This window comes from Spermophilus citellus (genome assembly GCF_964194105.1).
Source record: "Spermophilus citellus genome assembly, chromosome: 2".
Taxonomy (NCBI): domain Eukaryota; kingdom Metazoa; phylum Chordata; class Mammalia; order Rodentia; family Sciuridae; genus Spermophilus; species Spermophilus citellus.
Window position 1 is genome coordinate 54,820,626 of NC_138183.1, and position 20,166 is coordinate 54,840,791.

The following is a 20,166-nucleotide window of genomic DNA, read 5'->3' on the forward strand; positions in this document are numbered from 1 at the left end:
CATAGGTGCACAGCCAAAAATGCACTGTGTGAATACAATTGTTTGGCAATTGCTGGTCTGTCACTTGTCCAAAGCGGTAAGTGCGTGAATGAATTTCTGTGGGTAATGACTCTGAAATTAACAACTAGCTTTTCTCATCTTTCCGTGATACAGGAAAACACATCAGAACTTGGCTTGTTTCTGGAGAATTCTTGTGATGATCCTCAATTGCTCAGACTGCACATTTGGTCATCATTATCCCTTGTGTAATCAGTTTCTACAAACTATAGGATGATGTTACAGTTATGTTTAGAGAAAACAGGAACATGTTCTACACCTTAAATCAAGTCTTTTAAAGATGAGCTTTCTTAGATAACATGTATTTAAATATATATGGGTAGTGGTTAGATATCTTATCTACCTATAATTTATGCTATAGGGAGAGGAGTACTCTTGTCTTTCATTGAGAACTTAGAGATAATCCATGTGCCAAGAACTCTAAGGCATTTACTCTAATATAGGAGAAATGTTTACTAAATTGTTCCAAAACAAAGCAATGTATGGAATCTACAAATGCAGAAATGACCTGAATTCGGCTTTGAAAAAGACTAGAACAGGTCAAGAATTTAGACCCAGTTAGTACACAGAACTGCAGGTGCTGTGACCCTGCCCTTTAAAAAGAAAAAAGCTGGATCCACGTGAATAAGCTTAATCACATTTTCAGCCCAGCTGTGGCTATTTGGGACCTAGTCAACCATGGCTCCTGAAAACATTTTTTTTTAAATCGTGAAAATTTATATTAAATACAAGACCAGACTGTGCATCAAAGAAAACTCCGCAATTCCTAGGCTACGTATCTCTAAAGTATTTTAATTCTGACCTCTGAATGCAATTATGCAGTCTCTCTCTCCCTCTACTTGGGAAAGAGAGAAAAGAGGAGGGTTGATTTTTTTTTTTTCCAGTAGGACCCAGTAATCAAACCTGTTATTTAGCCAAGCAAGTCTTCCACGATTCTGATTTCTTAGTGCTAAGGGAGTATGCTTGAAACCTGTGTCTTCCTCCCATGTCAGATAAGCAGAAAGTTTGCTCTAGCTATGATAAATCTGCACAACGCAGAGATGTTTTTGGCACACGGTGTACATTAGAAAGATGATGAAGATTAACTCCCCCCCACCCGCCCCCACCACCAATCTTGCCGGCCTGGGAGTGTGTTTTGCCTGCTTGTAAGAAATGTCCTTCAGCTGCAGGCGTGTGCGCGCTCAGTCTGTTTCTGCGTCTCCGGGGCAGGGCGACTTGGGTCAGCTGAGTGTCACCCACAGATGTGACTGGTCTTCCCTGGCGGGTGCCCGCGCAGGCAGTAGTCTCCTTCCTCTCCCGAGCCAGCGCCAGTCCGAGGCCCGCGGCCCAGACCAGGGGAAGGGGAAGGAAGCCCTCGCCGCAAGCCGACGTCTGGGCCGGCACAAAACACGCCGCCACCAGAAACTCCCCACCCCCCCAGCTGCGCGCAACTTTTGGCCTTTTCTCCCAGCACGTTCTTGTACTGAGTTTCTGTCCTCGGTTTTCCTCCGCTTCCCTCGCCTTCTTCCTAAAGGCGCGTGGAGGACCTGGACGAAGAGGGACCAGGGGAACTAGGGCAGCCGGGAAGCCGAAGGGAAAGGAGAGGCGGGGGCGCGGCGGCGGTTGGGTAGAAGTAATTGGTCAAAGGGGACGAGGACCGGCGAGTGTCCGAAAAAGAAAGAGCTGCGGCGGTTTGCTGCAGTCGGAATAAAGTTCGCGCCCTTTCCTAGGCGTTTCGGAGCCTTGCCTTGTCTCCTCCCTCCTCCCCCTTTTGACAGCTGGGAGCTAGCTGCCACCTCTACCTCCACGCCCGCACCCCCCGGGGGGCGCCAAAGTTGTTTTTCCATCCCCGGAAAAAGCAAAGAAAAAAAAAAAAGAAAGAAAAAAGTAACAGGGTGGTGTGGGAGGGAGAAATATACATCTCCTTCACGAAACCCCTAGAAAACTGAGGACAAACAACAACAAAACGAACCTTATACTTTGCAAAAAGGAAGCAACATTGCAGTCACGACAATTTTGCAGAGAGGAAAAACTTGTGGGGCTTGCAGAGCCGCGCTAGGTCACCTCGCCCGCTGGTCTCCCCCACCCCTCCTCCCGCGAGCAGCCCCCTCCCGGGACAGTCCGTTGTTTTCTTTTCTTTCTTTTCTTTTTTTTTTTTTTTTTCGGCCCGAGGAGGAGCCGAGGGAAGTCAACAGGCTCGGACCTGGGGAGCGAGCGCGACCCTGGGCGCGTGTGTAAATCAGTCACCTGAGCGCAGAGGGGCCGCGGCGAGGGCGCGCGCGGGCGGCGGGCGGGGAGTGGCGGAGGCGGCGAGAGCGGCGGCCCGAAGGAAATCGGGAGGGGGAGGGAAAGAAAGGCCGAGACAGAAGGAGCGAGAGGCGGCCGAGGGGCTGGTCCAGGCACGGCCGCTAAGAGGAGACCAAGAGGCGGGGGCTGCACTTGACAACCAGCATGCCGAGATGGTAAGAAGTTTCCAGCCTCCTTTCCTTTTTATTCTAGACTTCGTAAGAAATGACCCGGGCTCCCGAGCGCCACCGGGACCACCCGGGGCCGTGTTTTCCTCCAGTCCAGCGGCGTGAGGTGGAGGGGGGCGCTGAGGAGTGCGGGTAGGAGAGAAAAGCCCTAGTCCAACCTGGTCCCTGCTGTGCTCCCAAATCCTCCACTAAACTTGGCCCCAAGTTTCCGAGGCGAGTTCCAGGTGGGAGGGTGTGAGTGCTTGTTGGGGGGCTGGTTAAGTTCGTCCCTCTCGCGGCTTCCGAGCGAAGGTGAGCAGCTGGCTAGCGGGAGGCTCTAGGGAGTTGGGGACCAGCTTGGGGGGACCGAGTGGAAAGGACGCGGGGGATGAATGGAGCGCTGGAAGAGCTCTGGGAGGAGGGGAAAGCGCTTGGGACCCGCGATAACTTTTACAACTTGCCGGTGTGTGAGGGACCGGCGGCTGGGCGTGGGTGCCAGAGCGCGCTGGGCGCCGTGCCGCGCGGGCACAGCCACCAGCCCCAGCACGTTGGCTCATCCCCTCCCCTCTGCTTCGCGCTCGGAACCCTCCCTTTGTGAGGATGGTAGGAAATGCTCCTGCAGGTTTTATGAAGAACGTGGAAAACGCAGGGCAGCAAAATCAAAGTGCAAAGTGCAATTCTAAAGAAGCCGACTTGTTTTACTTACATATTGGCTGGAGGGTGAGATTTGGGGCCCGGGGAGGGGGCCGAACTTAAAAAAAAAAAAGGTTCAAAACAAAACTAGGCGAAATCTCCTGTGAGGTGAGCTAAGATTAAAAATAAGTTCCGAGTGCAAGTGGTGGAAGAAATAGAATGGCATCACGGAGCGAGACTCCATCCAGCACAGCCCTTCTACACCAAGCGGCTTCTCTGTAGCGAGGAAGCTTGCAATTAGTTAGCCTGGTGATGAGCAGCTCTGTCCGCTTTCGGGGAAGTGATTTGTTAGAAATGGGGCTTGACCACTCCCTTCCTTTTAGTTTGCTTCCACCCAGCGTTGCTATTGTTACCCCCACTTGGGAATCTGATATGCTGTGTTCCGTGTGTAGATAGAATATATAAGAAAAAGGGTGATAGCGGGTTGGCATTTTTTTTTCCTCTTCCCTTCCCCCTAATGTGACATCTCTTGTTTCAGTGATCAAAGTCACAACTGGAGTGTAGGAGATGCGACTGTCAAACGCAGGCACCAGGAAAAAAAAAAAAAAAAAAAGCATGCGCCTAAGACTGTGGTTACAGTAACGCTGACAGAAATTAAAGTGGTTTTGAAAGCAGCGTGCGATTTATGATGGTTCCCATTTACCCTAGAGTCAAGCTGTTGTAAAACTGATGTACAAAAGACATCATAAAATAATCCTGTGTACCCAGGATTAAAGTGGCAGAAAGTGGCCTGTTTTATTATTTTTTTTATGTACTTCGTGGACAGTTGCAGTTGTGGGAACCTATGTTTAAGTGAGGCATCAGGACAAAATATTAAATGTATCTGCTTAGAGCTAGAGAGATTCTCTTCTAACGGCATTTTACACAAGAACATCGTAAAAGCCAGTTGTAGATGTTAGTTTTCTTTTCCCCTAGCCAATATCACTATTTGTCTACACATCTTTTCCCATATACTAATCATTTTGAGCAGTGGCTAATCCCATTTGTCATCCAGTGTTTTTGTATTCTGCAGTTTCAGATGTTACTGTGCACACACATATCCATGCATTGGGTGGAATTTATTTCTGGCACCATTACTTAGTGTGTCTGATCTGAAGATGTATGCGAGTAGTGAGACCCTGTACAAGTAAATAGAACTTCTTTTACCCTTTGGAATCACACACAAAAATCCCTTGTGAACCTTTAGAGGGTCCTGTGTTTTATATCATATTTGTAGCTGTTTCATTTAAACTGTTCAGTCTTAATGAAGTTCTTAGTTGTAGCTACTGGTCCTGTTCCCGGAGAGCAGTATATTCAAAATCCAGATTGCTAATCACTTTACCAAAGTCACTGGAATTTCTTCACCTGAGGGAAGTTAGCCTGAATGTGAACTTTTATTTAGTGTATCATGTCAGAATGGTCTGAAATACTGCCCCCCACCCCTCAGAATAGTAAGTTAGGTTCTGTGTTTACATGTAAAACTTTGAAGAATCAACATCATGTGATTTTAAAAATAAATATTAAGAAAATATTAATGGCAATAGTACATTCCTAATACCTGATTTTTTCCTTCTACCTGAGATGTAAGATATCTGTCAAGTAGGGATATGTGATTACAAAAAGAAGCAGACAAAAGCAGAGCTGACTCTTGCTATATTAAAATGTAAGTGTTACAGTTTGAATTTTCAAGTGAGAGTTTTTGAGTTCAGTGCTTTACATAACATTTTGTCCTAATCTTGCTTGCTGTCAGGGATGTTTCATGGTTGTGCAATTGCTGCAGTCAAGAATGCCAATTTGCATTCCAGGAGTGTCATTTGATTACTTTTATCTGCACAGCTCCACGACCGGCCCAGACCTCTCGTTTCATCTTGCCATGTCACGAGTCAATGCTGTGTCGTCTTTTCAAAAATCTGCCTGATTTAGACAAGAAAGAAAAGTACTTTCATGTTGCAGCCGCAGTCCCCTGCTAACTTGTCAGCAGCAGGATATGATTCACTTGGGCCCAGAAGAATGGAACAGAGAGGCGGGTTAGGCGGTTCAATAAAGCCCACGGACAGGTAGTGTGTGACATCCCCAGAGAGCCGCAGTTAATGAAGAACAGGTCTGCTTAGTTCTCCACACGCTGACCTGGTGCTGTCCCCACAGTTTTCTCATTTGATCTTTCCCAGCAAATTGATCTTTTCTTGTATTTTTTTGCCTTCCAAGTTAGTCCTTGTGGGACTGAAATTAGCAGAGCAACTTAAGTTGGATAATACAGCTGTTCAGAAAAGAAGAAATTGGACACTGGCGCAAAAAGGGGCGGGGGTGGGGGTGGGGGTGGGGTAGAGGCAGCTATTCTTTTTGTTGTTGTTCCTGGGAATATTTCTTATTTTAAGGGAGTCCAAAATAGGTGATGACTTGAAGTTAGTGGTTTTCCTTTCCTTTAAGTTTTAAAGTTGAATACTACTTTAAATATTCCTTAAGTGTTTGTAAGATGGCCTCAGTGAGTATGAGTTTGATTTAGCATTGTTCATATTCACTTATTTGGAGTGATTTGCCAGTAGACTGTGTGGCTTTTATGGCTATTGTAAGATGGACTAAATATCAATGATATACTTCAACTATATTATTTATAGTCTTCTAAATAACTACATCCCCAAATATTCAATACTGAATTGCAGAAAAGATTAAACAATAAAATAAGTCATTACCAGTGTGGTGTATAAATATTATGGTACATGAAAATGTTTTCTACAAATTACCATCAGAATCTTTGTTTTATATAAACTCCACAAATACACTGTTAATGTTTTTTTTTGAGATTTTGTGTTTAAATGTACACTTTTAAATGAGACCAGATCACAAATTTGAAATTTGAATTTTTGTGGATGTTCACGTTATTTGCTTTTGAAATTAAGATTAATTTTGTACGAGATAGGTAAATCTAATTGGGAATGTATACATAGTTTAAGCAGGTTACAATGGTAGAATTTAGTATCTAACATTTAGGTTGGAAGTGATTAATAGATTCTTAACTTGCAGCATACATAACTAGCAGTACTTTCTGAATTCCTCCACAGATGGTCTCATTTACCATCTACATCCTGACAAGAAACAGAGTTGAAAACATTTCTTGTGGAAGGGGGGACAGCCTCCTCAAATCTTTCCTGTTGGATGGGAATTATATAGGATCATTGGTTAGTAAACTCCTCTCTGAAGAGCTAGAGGGAGCCTCATGATTTTATTAGATATACTTAAGGGTAAATAGAAAGCACTCTGGCAATCAGAATGTTGTACAGAAAGAGTAGGTAATGAATACTGGCTCAGAGTTTAGGCTTGGAGGTGCGGTTATTTTTTATATGTGTATTTTTAGCGGTGACAGAGCAACAGACCTTTCTATAAGAACAATTAAGGAATCAGTTAATCTTTCTAGGGTTCCAACCTTCATATCATTTGAAGATTAGGCAAATGTAATCAAATATATTTTATATGTTCTGGTTTGCCTAACTTTTGATTGTTGTTCTATCAACTGAAGGAGTTATTCTCATGTTGGAAGAACAACCTTCAAAGTTCTATTAAAGTGACTTTCCATCAAATCACTGAGATCAGAATATGTTAGTTTTGTTTATTGGGGACAACTCCTTTTCTGTATGTGATGTGTTTGAAGTAGTTCTCTATACAGCTGCTATATTCTGGAGAGAAAATTGTTCAAATAAGTGTTTCATGTCATGTGTAAAACTGATAAGTTAGGGATAAGTAAGTTAAATTTAAAATATAGGACTTAAATTGTTTTAAATTCGGTATTTATTATTCAATTTCACATTTATTTATCTTTCCATGAAAATGTGTGATGTTTATATTAGAGTCATTGATAATAATTGCTCTTTAATATGTATATATTAGTTTCTAAGAGTATTACTTTGGACAAATTTATTTATAATTTAAGTAAATAATATAATCCAGTGAGATAAACTACCCAGATTTGTCTTTTTAAAAAATCTTTTGCACAGTAGCTCTCATTATGTTGCTAGCCAATAAAAGTCTTTATTTGTTACTTGTTAGAACCCTCAGTACACTCAAAAGTTCAGCTATAATTTAATTTAGCTGTTCAAAGAACTCCCCTTGTTTTAAAACATGTTCTCAGTATCCTTTTCCATTTGTGTGAACCTGTATTCTAACTTATGCATATTCATAAGAACGATATTACAGATACATCATTTTTCAAGTTTTTGCCACAGCAGAGACATAACCTTTTTTTTTTCTCTCTTTTAAAAAAATGACATGGAAATGTCAATTTTATTCCTTTTGTTTTATTTTCCCCTGGACATTCTACAGCATTTTTTTTCTTGGTGATTTAAAATGTTTTTACTATAATAATTTAAAATGAGTTATTCCCCCAAGGAATACAACCTCTTAAGGTACAGTGAGAAGGGCAATGGCAATAAAAAACTGTCCAAAATTAAGAATTCGAGTTAAGGCCATTTTCCATTTGTAGTAACTTAAAATTGCAAAGAGTTTGCCTTATAGTTTACAAATTACTAGCATAGTAAGTTCAGTTTCCTTATAAGAACTACTGGGAAGTTTTGGAGAGTGGAATGACTTGAGAATTTTGGTTGTATTTGTAACAAATCACATTCATTATAAAGACTAGAACTCTAGTTATCAGGAATTCTTCCACAAGGAAGGCAGAATGTGGAACTTTTCTAAATGAGTCACTGCATATATATCTTAGCAGTGGGAATCTCATCAAGGCAGCCTTCTAGATACTGTATTTCATAGTTGTCAAAATGTACAGTATTGTCTTGGAACTTAAGGTTCATGAGTTCATAGTCTCTGCTTTTTTGTGTTTAGTACAAAGATGTAACAACCCACACAAAACATTTTTCTCTTATTATGACCTTACATTTGCCAAAGTGCCCCATGCTGAAATTCCTTTTCAGTATCTTTTTTTTTTTTTTTTAGTCCAAAGCCAGACGTGTACCCAGACACAAAAGCCTCTGTGTATAGCAAGCTGTTTTAAATATTGTGGCTCGACGATGTGCTGTCCTTTCTCTGCTTGAGCCAAGGATCTCTGCTCAGTGTCTGTGGATTACCAAGCTCCTTCTTTATTGTACCTCTTGTCAGCTATTCCTATTCATTTAACCTTTCATTAGTGTCTGTGCAGCTTCACTGTCTGGAAAGGCAAGGAAAAACCGAAAGGCCCCACTGTCACAGTTATTAGATTTCTCGGTTACATCCCAGCAACCATAAAGAAGTAAGAATCGACACTATTGTCGTGCATGCTGCTGTCCTGGGGTGCAGCTCTTCTGTGCATGTCAAGGACATGTGCCACATGTTGATATGCATCCCAGGGATAAATGCACAACATGGGGGATAGGGCGACACTGGCAGTAACGAGCTTTGTAGGAGTTATTGCAAAGACCAACAGTTTGTGAAGGAATTTTGCTTAACAGGCCAAGGAGATAGACAGAGTTGAAGGTTGCCAAGATTTGCCTGTGCGGAGCTTGTCAGTCACATTGTTTTCATCTAAACTTCATTTGAGGGGAAAATTGAATAGGTTTGACAGCAATGAAAAGTATTATTTTCTTTTTTTTTTAATTTTTCAGAGAACAAAAGCAATATCTCTGATGACTAGAATATTGTAACTATTTTTTGTATGGACTGAATCATGTCAACACAACCATGGTTCTGTTAGTAATTCTCATATTTTTTCATAACTTAAAAATAAAAGATATTTCATAGAGGTTGTATGTAGGTTTTAAAATCAGTGTACAAATAATATAGCCTATTAATTTTCCTATGCGACAGAGTCCCCATTTTTTATTTCCCTCCAGCAGAGTCTGGTGTTATCACTTGGCTCTTTATGAATGCATTTGCCTAGCTGCCTTGATATAAAGGAGAAAAGGGAGGACCATAGGATCATTTTTAAATCATAATAAATACAAGTATCTGCAGATTTGGGGTTGGAAAATATTAAAACACCTTAGAAGATTAATAAAACTGTTTTTAAGAATTCTTAATACATTTCAATAGAAAATGGTAAATTATCCTACCTTCTCTCTTTACCTCAGAGTTTACTATTTTAACTAGGAAAATTGTTGTTACCAACGATGAATAAAATGTTTTTGCTTTCATAATGAATTATTTTTAAGTTTACCAGACTCTCTTGGGGGCTCTCTAATAACTTTTCAAATATTTTTTTTTAAAGAGTGAGAGAGAGGGAGAGAGAGAATTTTAATATTTATTTTTTAGTTCTCGGCGGACACAACATCTTTGTTTGTATGTGGTGCTGAGGATCGAACCCGGGCCGCACGCATGCCGGGCGAGCGCGCTACCGCTTGAGCCACATCCCCAGCCCCTTTTCAAGTATTTTAATGAGAATCCTGAGTGGTGGCATGTATCTGTAATCCCAGCTTCCACGGAAACTGAGGCAGTAGGATCCCTTGGGCCTAGGAGTTGGAGGCCAGACTGTGGGCAACACAGTGAGACCTTTTCCCAAAACAAAAAAGAAATATCTTAATAATATTACTAAACCCATCTAATTGTCTATAATTTTTATTTGACCCTAACATTTTTAGCCAAAGCTACTTTTTGCTTCCCCCACCCCATGCCCACCCCCGTGGTGCTGGAGATGGAACCCAGAGCCTCATGAATGCTAAGTCAGCACTCCACCCCTGAGCTACCTCCCCAGTCCAAGGCTAACTTTTTAATAGTTGTACCTGAAACATTCTGTACTAAGCTATCCTGGTGTCTTGTGAAAGTATTCTAGGGCTATTATCTTTGTTTCAGGGAAGAGAGATGAGCTATTTTTCATACCCCTTCCTGCAGGTGGGATGCTTCCTTCCAGGCAAACCTCTTCAGTAAAGACAGCTAAGTGCCCAGAAAGCCTAGGGCCATGTCCCCTTCTGTTGGCCTGTGGGTTGAATACTATGTGTATTATATTCAAATGAATATTCCCTGATCATCTTTCCCACACATAAGGCAAGAATATCTTAACCTTCCTCCTTCTAGTAGTCCAGTTTCCATTCATTATTGTTTGTGTGGTGATAAGAGAAGAGGAAAAGGGGAACTTATGAAACTGAAAGTTATCATTTTAACCTCTCCAATCCCCCCAAAACTCTCAAAATCTAGGAGAAAATATATGGTAATTAAAGAGAAAGGAACACATGCCAGGAGTGCTCCTTAGTGGTATCCTGCGCCTATTCCTTATCCATTCAGGATCTCTGTGCAGCTGACTGTGCCGGCTTGCTCAGGTGTGAGAGCAGCCTAGGATGGGGTGATCACACATGCCCCCATTTTATCCCATTACATTTGAGATCTTCCATTCACTCAATGGCAAAACAATTGAATTTGGTAAGTCCTAAGTTACTTTTCAATTGGGGAATTTTATATTTAATGTGGTAGGACTAAATAATCATAGCAATTTAAAATTTTTACTTTAGATGTAATTCATCTAGAAAGTGTATATTAATAAAATTCTGTTGGATGGCTATACCACTTATTTATTCATCTGTGGATGAACATTTTGGGTCATTTCCAGTGTTTGGCTGTTCTGAGTAATGCTGCTGTGACCATTTATGTGCAAGGTTTTTGTAGACATATGTTTTCCATTCTCTTGGATGTAGATCTGCAGGATGGAATCACTGGGTCATATTGCGACTGTGTTTTTGATTTTTGAGGATCTGCCAAATTGTTTTCCAATGCAACTGCAGCATTTTCCATTACCACCAATAGTTTATGAGTCTTCGAGTTGCTGGATATCTTCTCCAACACTTGTTAGTATCTGTCTTTTTATTTTAATCATCTTGGAGCTATGAAGTAGTATCTTCTTGTGGTTTTGATTTGCATTTCCTGATGGCTAGTGAGGCTGAACATTTTTTTCAAGTGCTTACTGGCCATTTGTATACCTTTTCTGTGACTTTTTCATTAGGGTTATATTTTAATTGTAAGACTTTTGATGACAGTTCTTTAGGATGTAAGATTTTACATACTTTCTCCCTTTCCGTGGGTTGGCTTTTTATTTTTTTGATGGTGTTCTTTGAGTTGCAGAAGTTTTAAATTTTGAAGTCTAAATTTCCTATTTTCTTTCATTGTTCTTACTTTAGATATGCTAGCTAAGAATTGTCTAACTCAAGATTATGAAGTGTAGACTTGTGGTTTCTGCTAAGTATCTTATAGTTTGAGCTTCTTCAGGGCAGATTTAGGTTAGTTTTTATATTTACTGTGAAGTAGGGCCCAACTTCATTCTTTGGAGTGTGGATGTCTTTTACAGCACCATTTATTGAAAAGGTGATTCTTTGTAGTACTGGCTACTTGGGAGGCTGAGGCAGTAGGATTGCAAGTTCAAGGCTAGTCTAGGCAACTTAGCGAGATCCTGTCTCTAAATAAAAAGGACTGAGGATGTAGCTCAGTGGTACAGCACCCCTGAGTTCCATCCCTAGTACCATTTTTTTTTTAAGAAATAAAATAAAAAGGGCTGGAGATGTGGTTTGGTGGTAGAGTGCCCTCCCCCTAGTACAAATAATCCCCAGTACTGAAAAAAAATTTGTTTCTACATGGAATTTGTCATATACCTTGTTGAAAATTAATTGACTGCAGATGTTAGGTTTATTTCTGGAATTTCTACACAATTTCATTGATCTGTGTATCTATCCTTGTTTCAGTACCACATTGTCTTGATTAGTATATTAAGTTTTACAATTAGAAGTGTGAGTCTTCTAAATTTTTACAAAATTATTTTAACTATTCTTGATTCCCTAGCAGTTTACTGAACAATTTTTGACTGTCATAAAGATAACATAAAATTTACCCTCTTCATAATTTTTAACATACAGTATAATAGTATTAACTCCAAATTATTGTGCAACAGATCTCTAGAATATTTGTATTTTGCAAATGCTAAAATTTTGTGGCCCTTGTACAATAACAGCAGCTCCCTTTTCCTCTGTTCTCCATGCTCCTGGCAACCAGTATTCTATTTTCTGTTTCTAAGCATTTGACTACTTCAAATACCTCATTTAAGTGGAATCATAAAGTAATTATGTGTGTGCATGTGCACACGTGCGTGAAGGTTTATTTTGCTTAGCAAAATATCCTGAAGGCTCATCCTCATTGTAACATGACAGAATTTTCTTTTATAAAGCAGAATAATATTCCATACACATACACCAACACACAGCTTTTCTTTATGTGTTCATTTGGAGATGGTCATTTAGCTTGCTTCTACCTCTTGGCTATTGTTATAGACACTGCTGTAAACATAGGCATATAAATCTCTTTTCTATATCTTGCTTTAAATTCTTTGGGATAAATAAATACCTCCAAGTGGAATTGCTGGATCATGTGGTAGTCTGCTATTTAATGTTTTGAGGAACCTCCATTCTGTTTTCCATAATAGCTTTATTATTTAACTACTTCCAGTGGTGCTCAAGGGCTCCAGTTTCTCTACATCCTAACATGTATCTTTTAATAATGGCAGTTCTAACAGGTGTGAGATGACCTCTCTTGTGGTTTTGATTTATATTTCCTTGAAAATTAGTGATGCTGAGTATCTTTTCATATGGTCTTTGACTACTCATGTATCTTTGGAATAATACCTATGCAAGTCCTTTGTCTTTTTTTTTTTTTTTTTTTTTTGAGGCAGCTTTATCGCCTAGGTTAGCCTTAAATGGTCCTCCTGCCTTGGCCTCTTGATTAGCTGAGACTACAGGCGTATATCACCACTTGCAGCATTTTGTCTATCTTTTTAAAAATTTATTTGTTATTTATTTTTATTTGTAGATGGACACAACACCTTTATTTTATTTATTCCTTTTTATGTGTGCTGAGGATCGAACCCAGTGCCTCACACATGCTAGGCAGGCACTCTATCACTGAGCTACAACTCCAGCCCTTTTTGTTCATCTTTTAACAAGATTGTGTGTGTGTGTGTGTGTGTGTGTGTGTGTTGAGTTGTAGGAGTTTCTTATAAATTCTGGATATTAATCTCTTATCAGAAATGTTAGGTGACAAATATTTTCTCCCATTCTGTAGATTCTCTGTCCTCTATTGCTTACTTCCATTGCTTTTGTCATGCAGAAGTTTTTAAGTTTGATATAGTTTCATATGTGTATTCTTACTTTCCTTGTTTTTTGCAATTTACACTTAAAAGTCAAATTTATCTGGTCTTCAGCAGAGTAAAGACTACATTAAGAAAGTACAATCTACTGTTTAGGTAAAAACTCTTGGTGGTACTCCAGCGGACAAGAAATATGTCATTCAGTAGCCAAAAGATGATAGCTCCTACTTCCCTGTGAAACAACCAGGTTTTACTTTGATGTTTCTTAATTATCATTGAGTTTAAAAGCATTCTAGGTGTTCTGTATGATAACAGACATACTGCATGCCCTGGAGGTGGAATTAAGTGCGTAGAAATAATTGTTTTTGGTTTTATAAATACCTCAAAAGGAAAGGGGGGAAAAACCATTATTGAGAAAATTTGTCTTCCTAGACATCCCGTCATGACTAGAAAAACACCATCAGAGATAAAACTAAAAATTATTGTATGATCTCCAAACCCAAAATAACCTGTCCAGTGAAGTTTTAAATAAATAACTACATTCATATCTGGCACGACATGTTTCAAAAGAGCTCATTTTGCAATCTATTTGGTAAATTTTTAAGATATTACATCATTGAATTAGAGAAATTGAAGAGCAAGTGAAAGGTAACTTAATTTGGAGGAAGCTATGTTGTACTATTGTTGAATTAAAAGAAATATTAGTTCTTGTAAAATTCCAGTTTTCTTCTTATTCATTCTAATCAAGACCTAAGTTTATTTCCATCTAAGTAATTGCTTTTCTAGTATTCTGATGGGCCATTCAGGTCTTAATTGCATTGTCTGTTTTTGACCTTGTGACAGTTACTTTAGACAAAAATTTCACTGTTTGGCATGAGCTATTAATTAGATGGCTAAGTGATTAAATTTATGTATGGAGAGTATGTATTTTTTTCCTCACAAATATTTAAATTTGTTAACAGTAACTAGCAAATTTAAAACATCTCATGACATTTTTTTTTTTTTTTAGAATTTTTTAATCTTTATTTTTTAGTTTTCGGCGGGCACAACATCTTTGTTTGTATGTGGTGCTGAGGATTGAACCTGGGCCGCACGCATGCCAGGCGAGCGCGCTACCACTTGAGCCACATCCCCAGCCCCTCATGACATATTTTGAGGATTAACTTTTTTTACTTTTGAATATTCTATAAAGCATTTAAATCATTTATAAAATTTGATAGGACAAAATTTTATAGTTACCATACACAAGATTTTTGGGTGTATACAAATTTTATTATACCATATGACATATTTATACCTGTTAAACAAAATATGAATATTTTATGTTTTTTTAGCATGTTTTGACATGTACATATATGTATGTGGACTGACTTAATAATGTGTAGCTAATGATATCTTATTTGGTTTGGGGCATAAGTAATATAATTAAAACCATACAGCCACACAAAGGCCATTCAGTTCTCCATCCTGTGGTATCTAATCTCCTTGTAATACACATTTCATTATCTAGTGGATTAGGGAAGTTCCTTCTTTCAACACTTCTCCTAACAGGTATGTTTCTGGAAGTACAATGTGATGGTTCAGATTTTTTTCTCATTGAAAGTGGTGATTGGGAAAAAAACACTTTTTTGAATTAAAAAATATTTTTGACTATAAATGGACACACTACCTTTATTTTATTTGCTTATTTTTTATGTGGTGCTGAGGATCGAATGCACTGCCTCACATGTGCACTACTGAGCCACAACCCCAGCCCTTGAATTGGTTTTTGATAGACAAATATTTTTGCTTCAAAGGGCATTAACTCTATATGACAGTAAAAAATAGAGACTTTCTAAGACTCAAATTCTGCCAGGTCTTGAGCCAGGTTTTTCATAGTACTAGATGTCCTTTGCTAGAAATAATTTCACATAAAGGACTTACATCTGTACACAGGTCAGTGTAGCTTCACTTGTATGTAGAGACAGCAGCCAGTCAATGACACCACATTTTTGTGTACCTAGATGACTGTAATTAGATCTAATGAAGTCAGTGTATAATGAATATGTGTCAAGAGTGTCCATGAGATGCCTGGTGTGGTGGCATGTGCCTGTAGTCCCAGTTTCTTGGGAGACTGAGATAGAAGGATCACTTGAGCCTGGGAGTTCCAAGATCAGCCTGCAGGCAACTTAGAGAGACCCTGTCTTAAAAATAAAAAGCCTCTGTGAGAAACAGGTCATTCCTATCTTCCTCATGGGGGAGAGTAGGAAGCAGAATTGCAGGGTTTACTGAATTTTGAGGGTGAGGGAGGCAAGAGTTTAACACTGATGTACTCTCACACAGCAGTAAGTAATATCTGTACATGCTTTTTGTAGTTTTGGTATATTTGTGCATGCCATAGATGAATAGTGAGTGTATCATCCAATGTTTATTAGTATTATTATCAAATGGTACTTCTGAAATACAGATATATCAATATTATAAGTCTCACAACAAGCAAGTAAATGTTGCTTACCATATATAAAATAACATTGCAGATTTACATGAGACAACATTAGGCTATGGTGTACTGATTTGGTAAAAATAAGAGATGCTTTTAAAATTGTTAGGCTTTTGTGTTCTAGTTGTATATTGAGATAGGCATAGGAGTTTGAGAGTTGCTTCATTTTTCAAAGTGTAACACAGTTTTAGTTATTTAATTATTTGTTGAATGTAACAATTCAACAAGCACTTGAGTTTCTATAGTATATGTGATACTCTATTAGGTGCTATGGGTATTACAGGTGAAGTAAAAGCTATAAAACTAATAATGAAAACAAAATTCATTGGCAGGAGGGTGTTCATTATTTTAAAAGAATAACCATGTCTGCCAACTACCTCTAGTCTTCATATGCTTAGAAACATAATGTTATCATCATACCTTTGAAAGAGATGTCCATTAGGGGCTCACTTTGTTCACTGACTTTAGGGGGAGAGATTGCACACACATACACAGGTGTCATGAGAACAGGTATGTATCTGTGTACCATACGAGGGGCATATTCATGTATGCAAATTGGCATGATTAGCCCAATCTCTGCAGGCAAATTTAAGCAGGGATTCAAACTATAAGCCAAATGTGGCTTATTACTTTATGAGCTTGGAATTCATGCAGAGAATATTGAGGTTGGGCATGGGGAGACTTGAGAGCTTCCTGTCCCCGTAGGAAGCTGTCCGTGGTCTCTGTTGCTTCCAGTGCATTCTTGGGACTCCTCTTGTGCTGTGCTTCCCAGGCGTTGACAGCATTTACTCTTCTTTATTTTTTTTTCTCCTTCCCATTCCCCTTTCTAATGAATTCCTTTTTCTTTAGATATGTTAATATTCTCAAACAGATATTAGTCAACTGTCCTGGGAGCTACTTGTTAAGGTGACTTTGCATCTGTTAGGTTTTTTTATGGATGTAATGCAGATGGTAGCCTCATTTCACTCATTTTTAATTTCTTGAGGATACTTCATGCTACTACCTTGCATGTAACGTGGTGTGTGTATGGGCAGGTGAAAGCAGCGGGATAAAACAGTAGTTTCCTGGAGAGAAAGGGATGTATATAATTAAAAAAGAAAAAAAAATAAGAACACCTTTGAATCTAGCTGTTAAATACCTTGTATAGGAAGTTTCTATTATTCAGTACCTTGTAGGTAAATATCCTAATCTGAGATTGGTTTTATATATAGGTGGAATAAATAAATTGATTTAGAATTCAGAGAAGCAGTGTTATATTTAATCCTTGCATGTGTTTTTTTTTTTTTTTTTTTTTTGTGTGTGTGTGACAGAAAAGTTCTTAAGGTACTTTTCAGCCACTCTTTTATAAAACTAGGGTCAAAATTAGTATTAAGGATTATTAATAATGCTTCACATTGTGTTAATATTTCAACATCTATTTAGTGTAGTATTTTAGGAGTGCCAAAAAGAATCAAAAAGTTAAAATTACCCTTAACTTCACATTGGTTGATTCCAGCAACTTCCAATTAGATGTATTTTTTAAATTTTCAGCCTTTTAAAACATTTTAAAATCAAGAACAATTTGTTGTGAGACAAGAGGTAAAAAGACACTGAACTTCCACTTGATAGTTGGCAGAAAGATGGAAGTTGGTGGAGCCACTTGTTTTCATGGTTTCCTTAGGTTTAGTCTGACTTTTAACTTTATTTCCATATTTTCAGTTAGTTGAAGTACAAATGTATAATGTGAGAATTTCATTGTTTAAACCTATAGTGTTTAATACATTCCCGATTTTAAGTTTGAAAAGGTGTCTAAATGGAAAATAAAGTGAAGGGTGGTGATGGAGAGAGCAGAGAAACCACACAAGAAATGTGGAACACTGATGAAAACAAAAGAAATCGAAGTTACATTGAGGGGCTGAGATGTAGCTCAGTGATTGATAAGGATGCTTAGCACTTAGCATGGACCAGCCATTGTGTTCAGCACCAAAAAAAAAAAAAAAAAAAAAGGAATCCAAGAACCTGTTCAAATGAGTGTCATTAGATTTATTTTTAGGAGCTTCCCCAAAGCTCATTTTTTTCAGGCTCTTTTTAACTCTGTGTCCTCTTGTACCCTGCATCTACTGTGCATATCCTGTCATATCTGCCTTCCAGATCCACCCCCTTAGTAACACAGCCGTCCGTCCTCACCCTGCTCCCAAACACCATTACCTGCAACACTGTAGTATCTTCTCACTGGCTTGGTCTTCCAATCTGGCCTCTCCTCACCCCCAGCACCGACTTCTCTCCAAGGAAGGATCACTTACTTATCTCAGCACCTTCAGTAGAACCCAAACTCCTTGCCCTAACCAGGGAGAACATATTATATGTAACTGCCTCTCCAACAGCTTTTCCTACCACTGCTCTTTCTGCCAAGCTTTTATCTACCCCAGCCCTTTGCACGTGGTTTTCCTCTGGCAACCATGCTCTTCTTCCACACTTTCTCATGGCTCCTACCTTCAGTTTCATTCTGGGCTTCTCTCCATTGTCATCTCTTCAGAGAGACCTTCCTGATAAACTTCGCTGTAGTGTCCCAAGCTCTGGGTTTTTATGACTTCTTAACCTGTTCCCCCCCCCCCTTTTTGTAGCATTTAAAATATCACTGTTTACAAATATATTTAACTTTTTTGTTTGTGTATAGTTGTTATTTGTGCCTCCCCCACCCCAGGAGGCATGCCTATAAAAACAGGGACCTTTGTCTTATTAATTGTTGAATATCCTCTATCTAAAGTAGTGTTGGCTTTAGATAGGGTACACTTGGCAGATATTTATTGAATAAATGGATGAGTGTACTCACATATATACGATTGTCCTTGTGATTTCGAACTGATTCTTCATCAGCGTTTATGAGGTCTTAGTTATTTAATAGTTATTTATAGTATCTGCTGCTATACTTTCCTGAACTGCTTATGCCTAGCTCAGTTGGAAGAGTGGTTTTCAGGATAATGTAAACACTCTATAGGGTGTGCAGAAATCATTCTATAATATGTAGGGAAATATCTTAGAAATTTTATTTCACTCATTTTACATTTGTGTTTTATAGTGTGAATGATATAGTTTATGTATAGGGGAACATCATGCAGTCATAAAAACAGACTGGATTGAAAATGATTGGGTGAAGATAGATGATTTTTGTTTAAAGCAAAATGCATGATGTATGTCTATAGTCAGGCTGTTTTTTTTCCCTCCCCCTTTTTCAGGGCTGAGAATTGAATCTAGGGCCTCCCACATACTAAGCAAATGTTCTACCACTTGAGCTACAACCTCAGTTTGGTGTTTTTTTTTTGTTTTTTGTTTGTTTTTGTTTTGATATTGGGAATTGAACTCAGATGTGCTTAACCACTCGGCCATATCTCCAGCCCTTTTTAACATTTAGAGAGAGGGTCTTGCTAAGTTACTGAGGCTGGCTTTGAACTTGTGATTCTCTTGTCTCGGCCTCCTACACCACTAGGATTACAGATGTGTGCGACCACACCCAGCTCCTAGTTTATAGACTCTTTAATGAAACTCAGTTGTATTTTTTGTGTGTGTGTGTGTATGTGTGTTTCCATGACTTAAGTTTCAAAAACAACTTTATTGAGATAAAATTCGCACTCCATAGAGTTCGCTGCTATCACTAAGGTTTACACAACCATTTTATTGTTATAACATATGCAATTTCGAAGACACTGTTATAAGTAAATAAAGACATGAAATACTTAGAATTTGGAAAGAAGTTTAGTTATATACTAATTTGAAATACTTCCTTAAATGAAGTTTTATAACTTTTGAAGAACTTTTTAAGATGTTTGACAAGATTTATAAACTTGAATGTAGCATCTTAAATAATTAATATACTAATAAATAGGGAAACTCGAAAACCACAAATAAGCAAATACAAGTTAAGTATTATTCTTTATGGATAGTCACCCTAGAAGATTATACAGTAATGATGCCATAGCTTAAAATGCCTTTGTTGTTCTCCATTTCAGAGGCTTCAGATAGCCCATGTCTAAGTCTTCTGAGCCTCTTCATGCTCAAAATTTTTAAAAAGTTTTTTTGTATTAAAGATTGAACCCAGAACTTTGCACATGCTAGGCAAGAATTCTACCATGAAGGTACATCCCAAACTTCTTTTGAAATTTTTTACTTTGAGACAGGGTCATGCTAAAGTTCCACAGGCTGTCCTTAAACTTGTGTTTCTCCTGCCTTACCCTCCTGAGTAGCTAGGATTACAGGTGTGTGCCACCATGCTTAGCCATGCTCACAAATTTTCCATGACACAAGAACAGGGACCTTTGTCTTATTAATTGTTGGATATCTTGTCTTGTTAATTGTTTTGGTTTTCTGAATCATCCAAAAACCAGATGAATTTGGTGGGTGATAAAATCCAATAATTCCATCATTTTGATGAGAAAAAAGGTTTATTTTTTCACACACAGTTGACATGTTGGCTGTAGAAATACTTACAAGTGATGAATTCTAGAAATGTTTTG

At 38.6% G+C, this 20,166-nt stretch overlaps 1 protein-coding gene across 8 annotated transcripts in view; it reads left to right on the forward strand.

The window, feature by feature from the left end:
- The first annotated feature begins 2,316 nt into the window (after positions 1–2,316).
- Positions 2,317–20,166, forward strand: part of BNC2 (basonuclin zinc finger protein 2) — a 415,572-nt gene continuing 397,722 nt past the window's right edge. For 2 of the 8 annotated variants that reach the window (XM_081282132.1, XM_081282137.1), the window contains exon 1: positions 2,321–2,498. In XM_081282132.1, the coding sequence (XP_081138258.1) occupies positions 2,496–2,498 (3 nt within the window). In that variant the 5' untranslated portion in view covers positions 2,321–2,495. Of the gene's footprint in view, positions 2,499–5,141; positions 5,219–20,166 lie in introns of those variants that run through there. The other 6 variants (XM_081282134.1, XM_081282139.1, XM_081282136.1 and 3 more) reach the window with 6 other exon arrangements.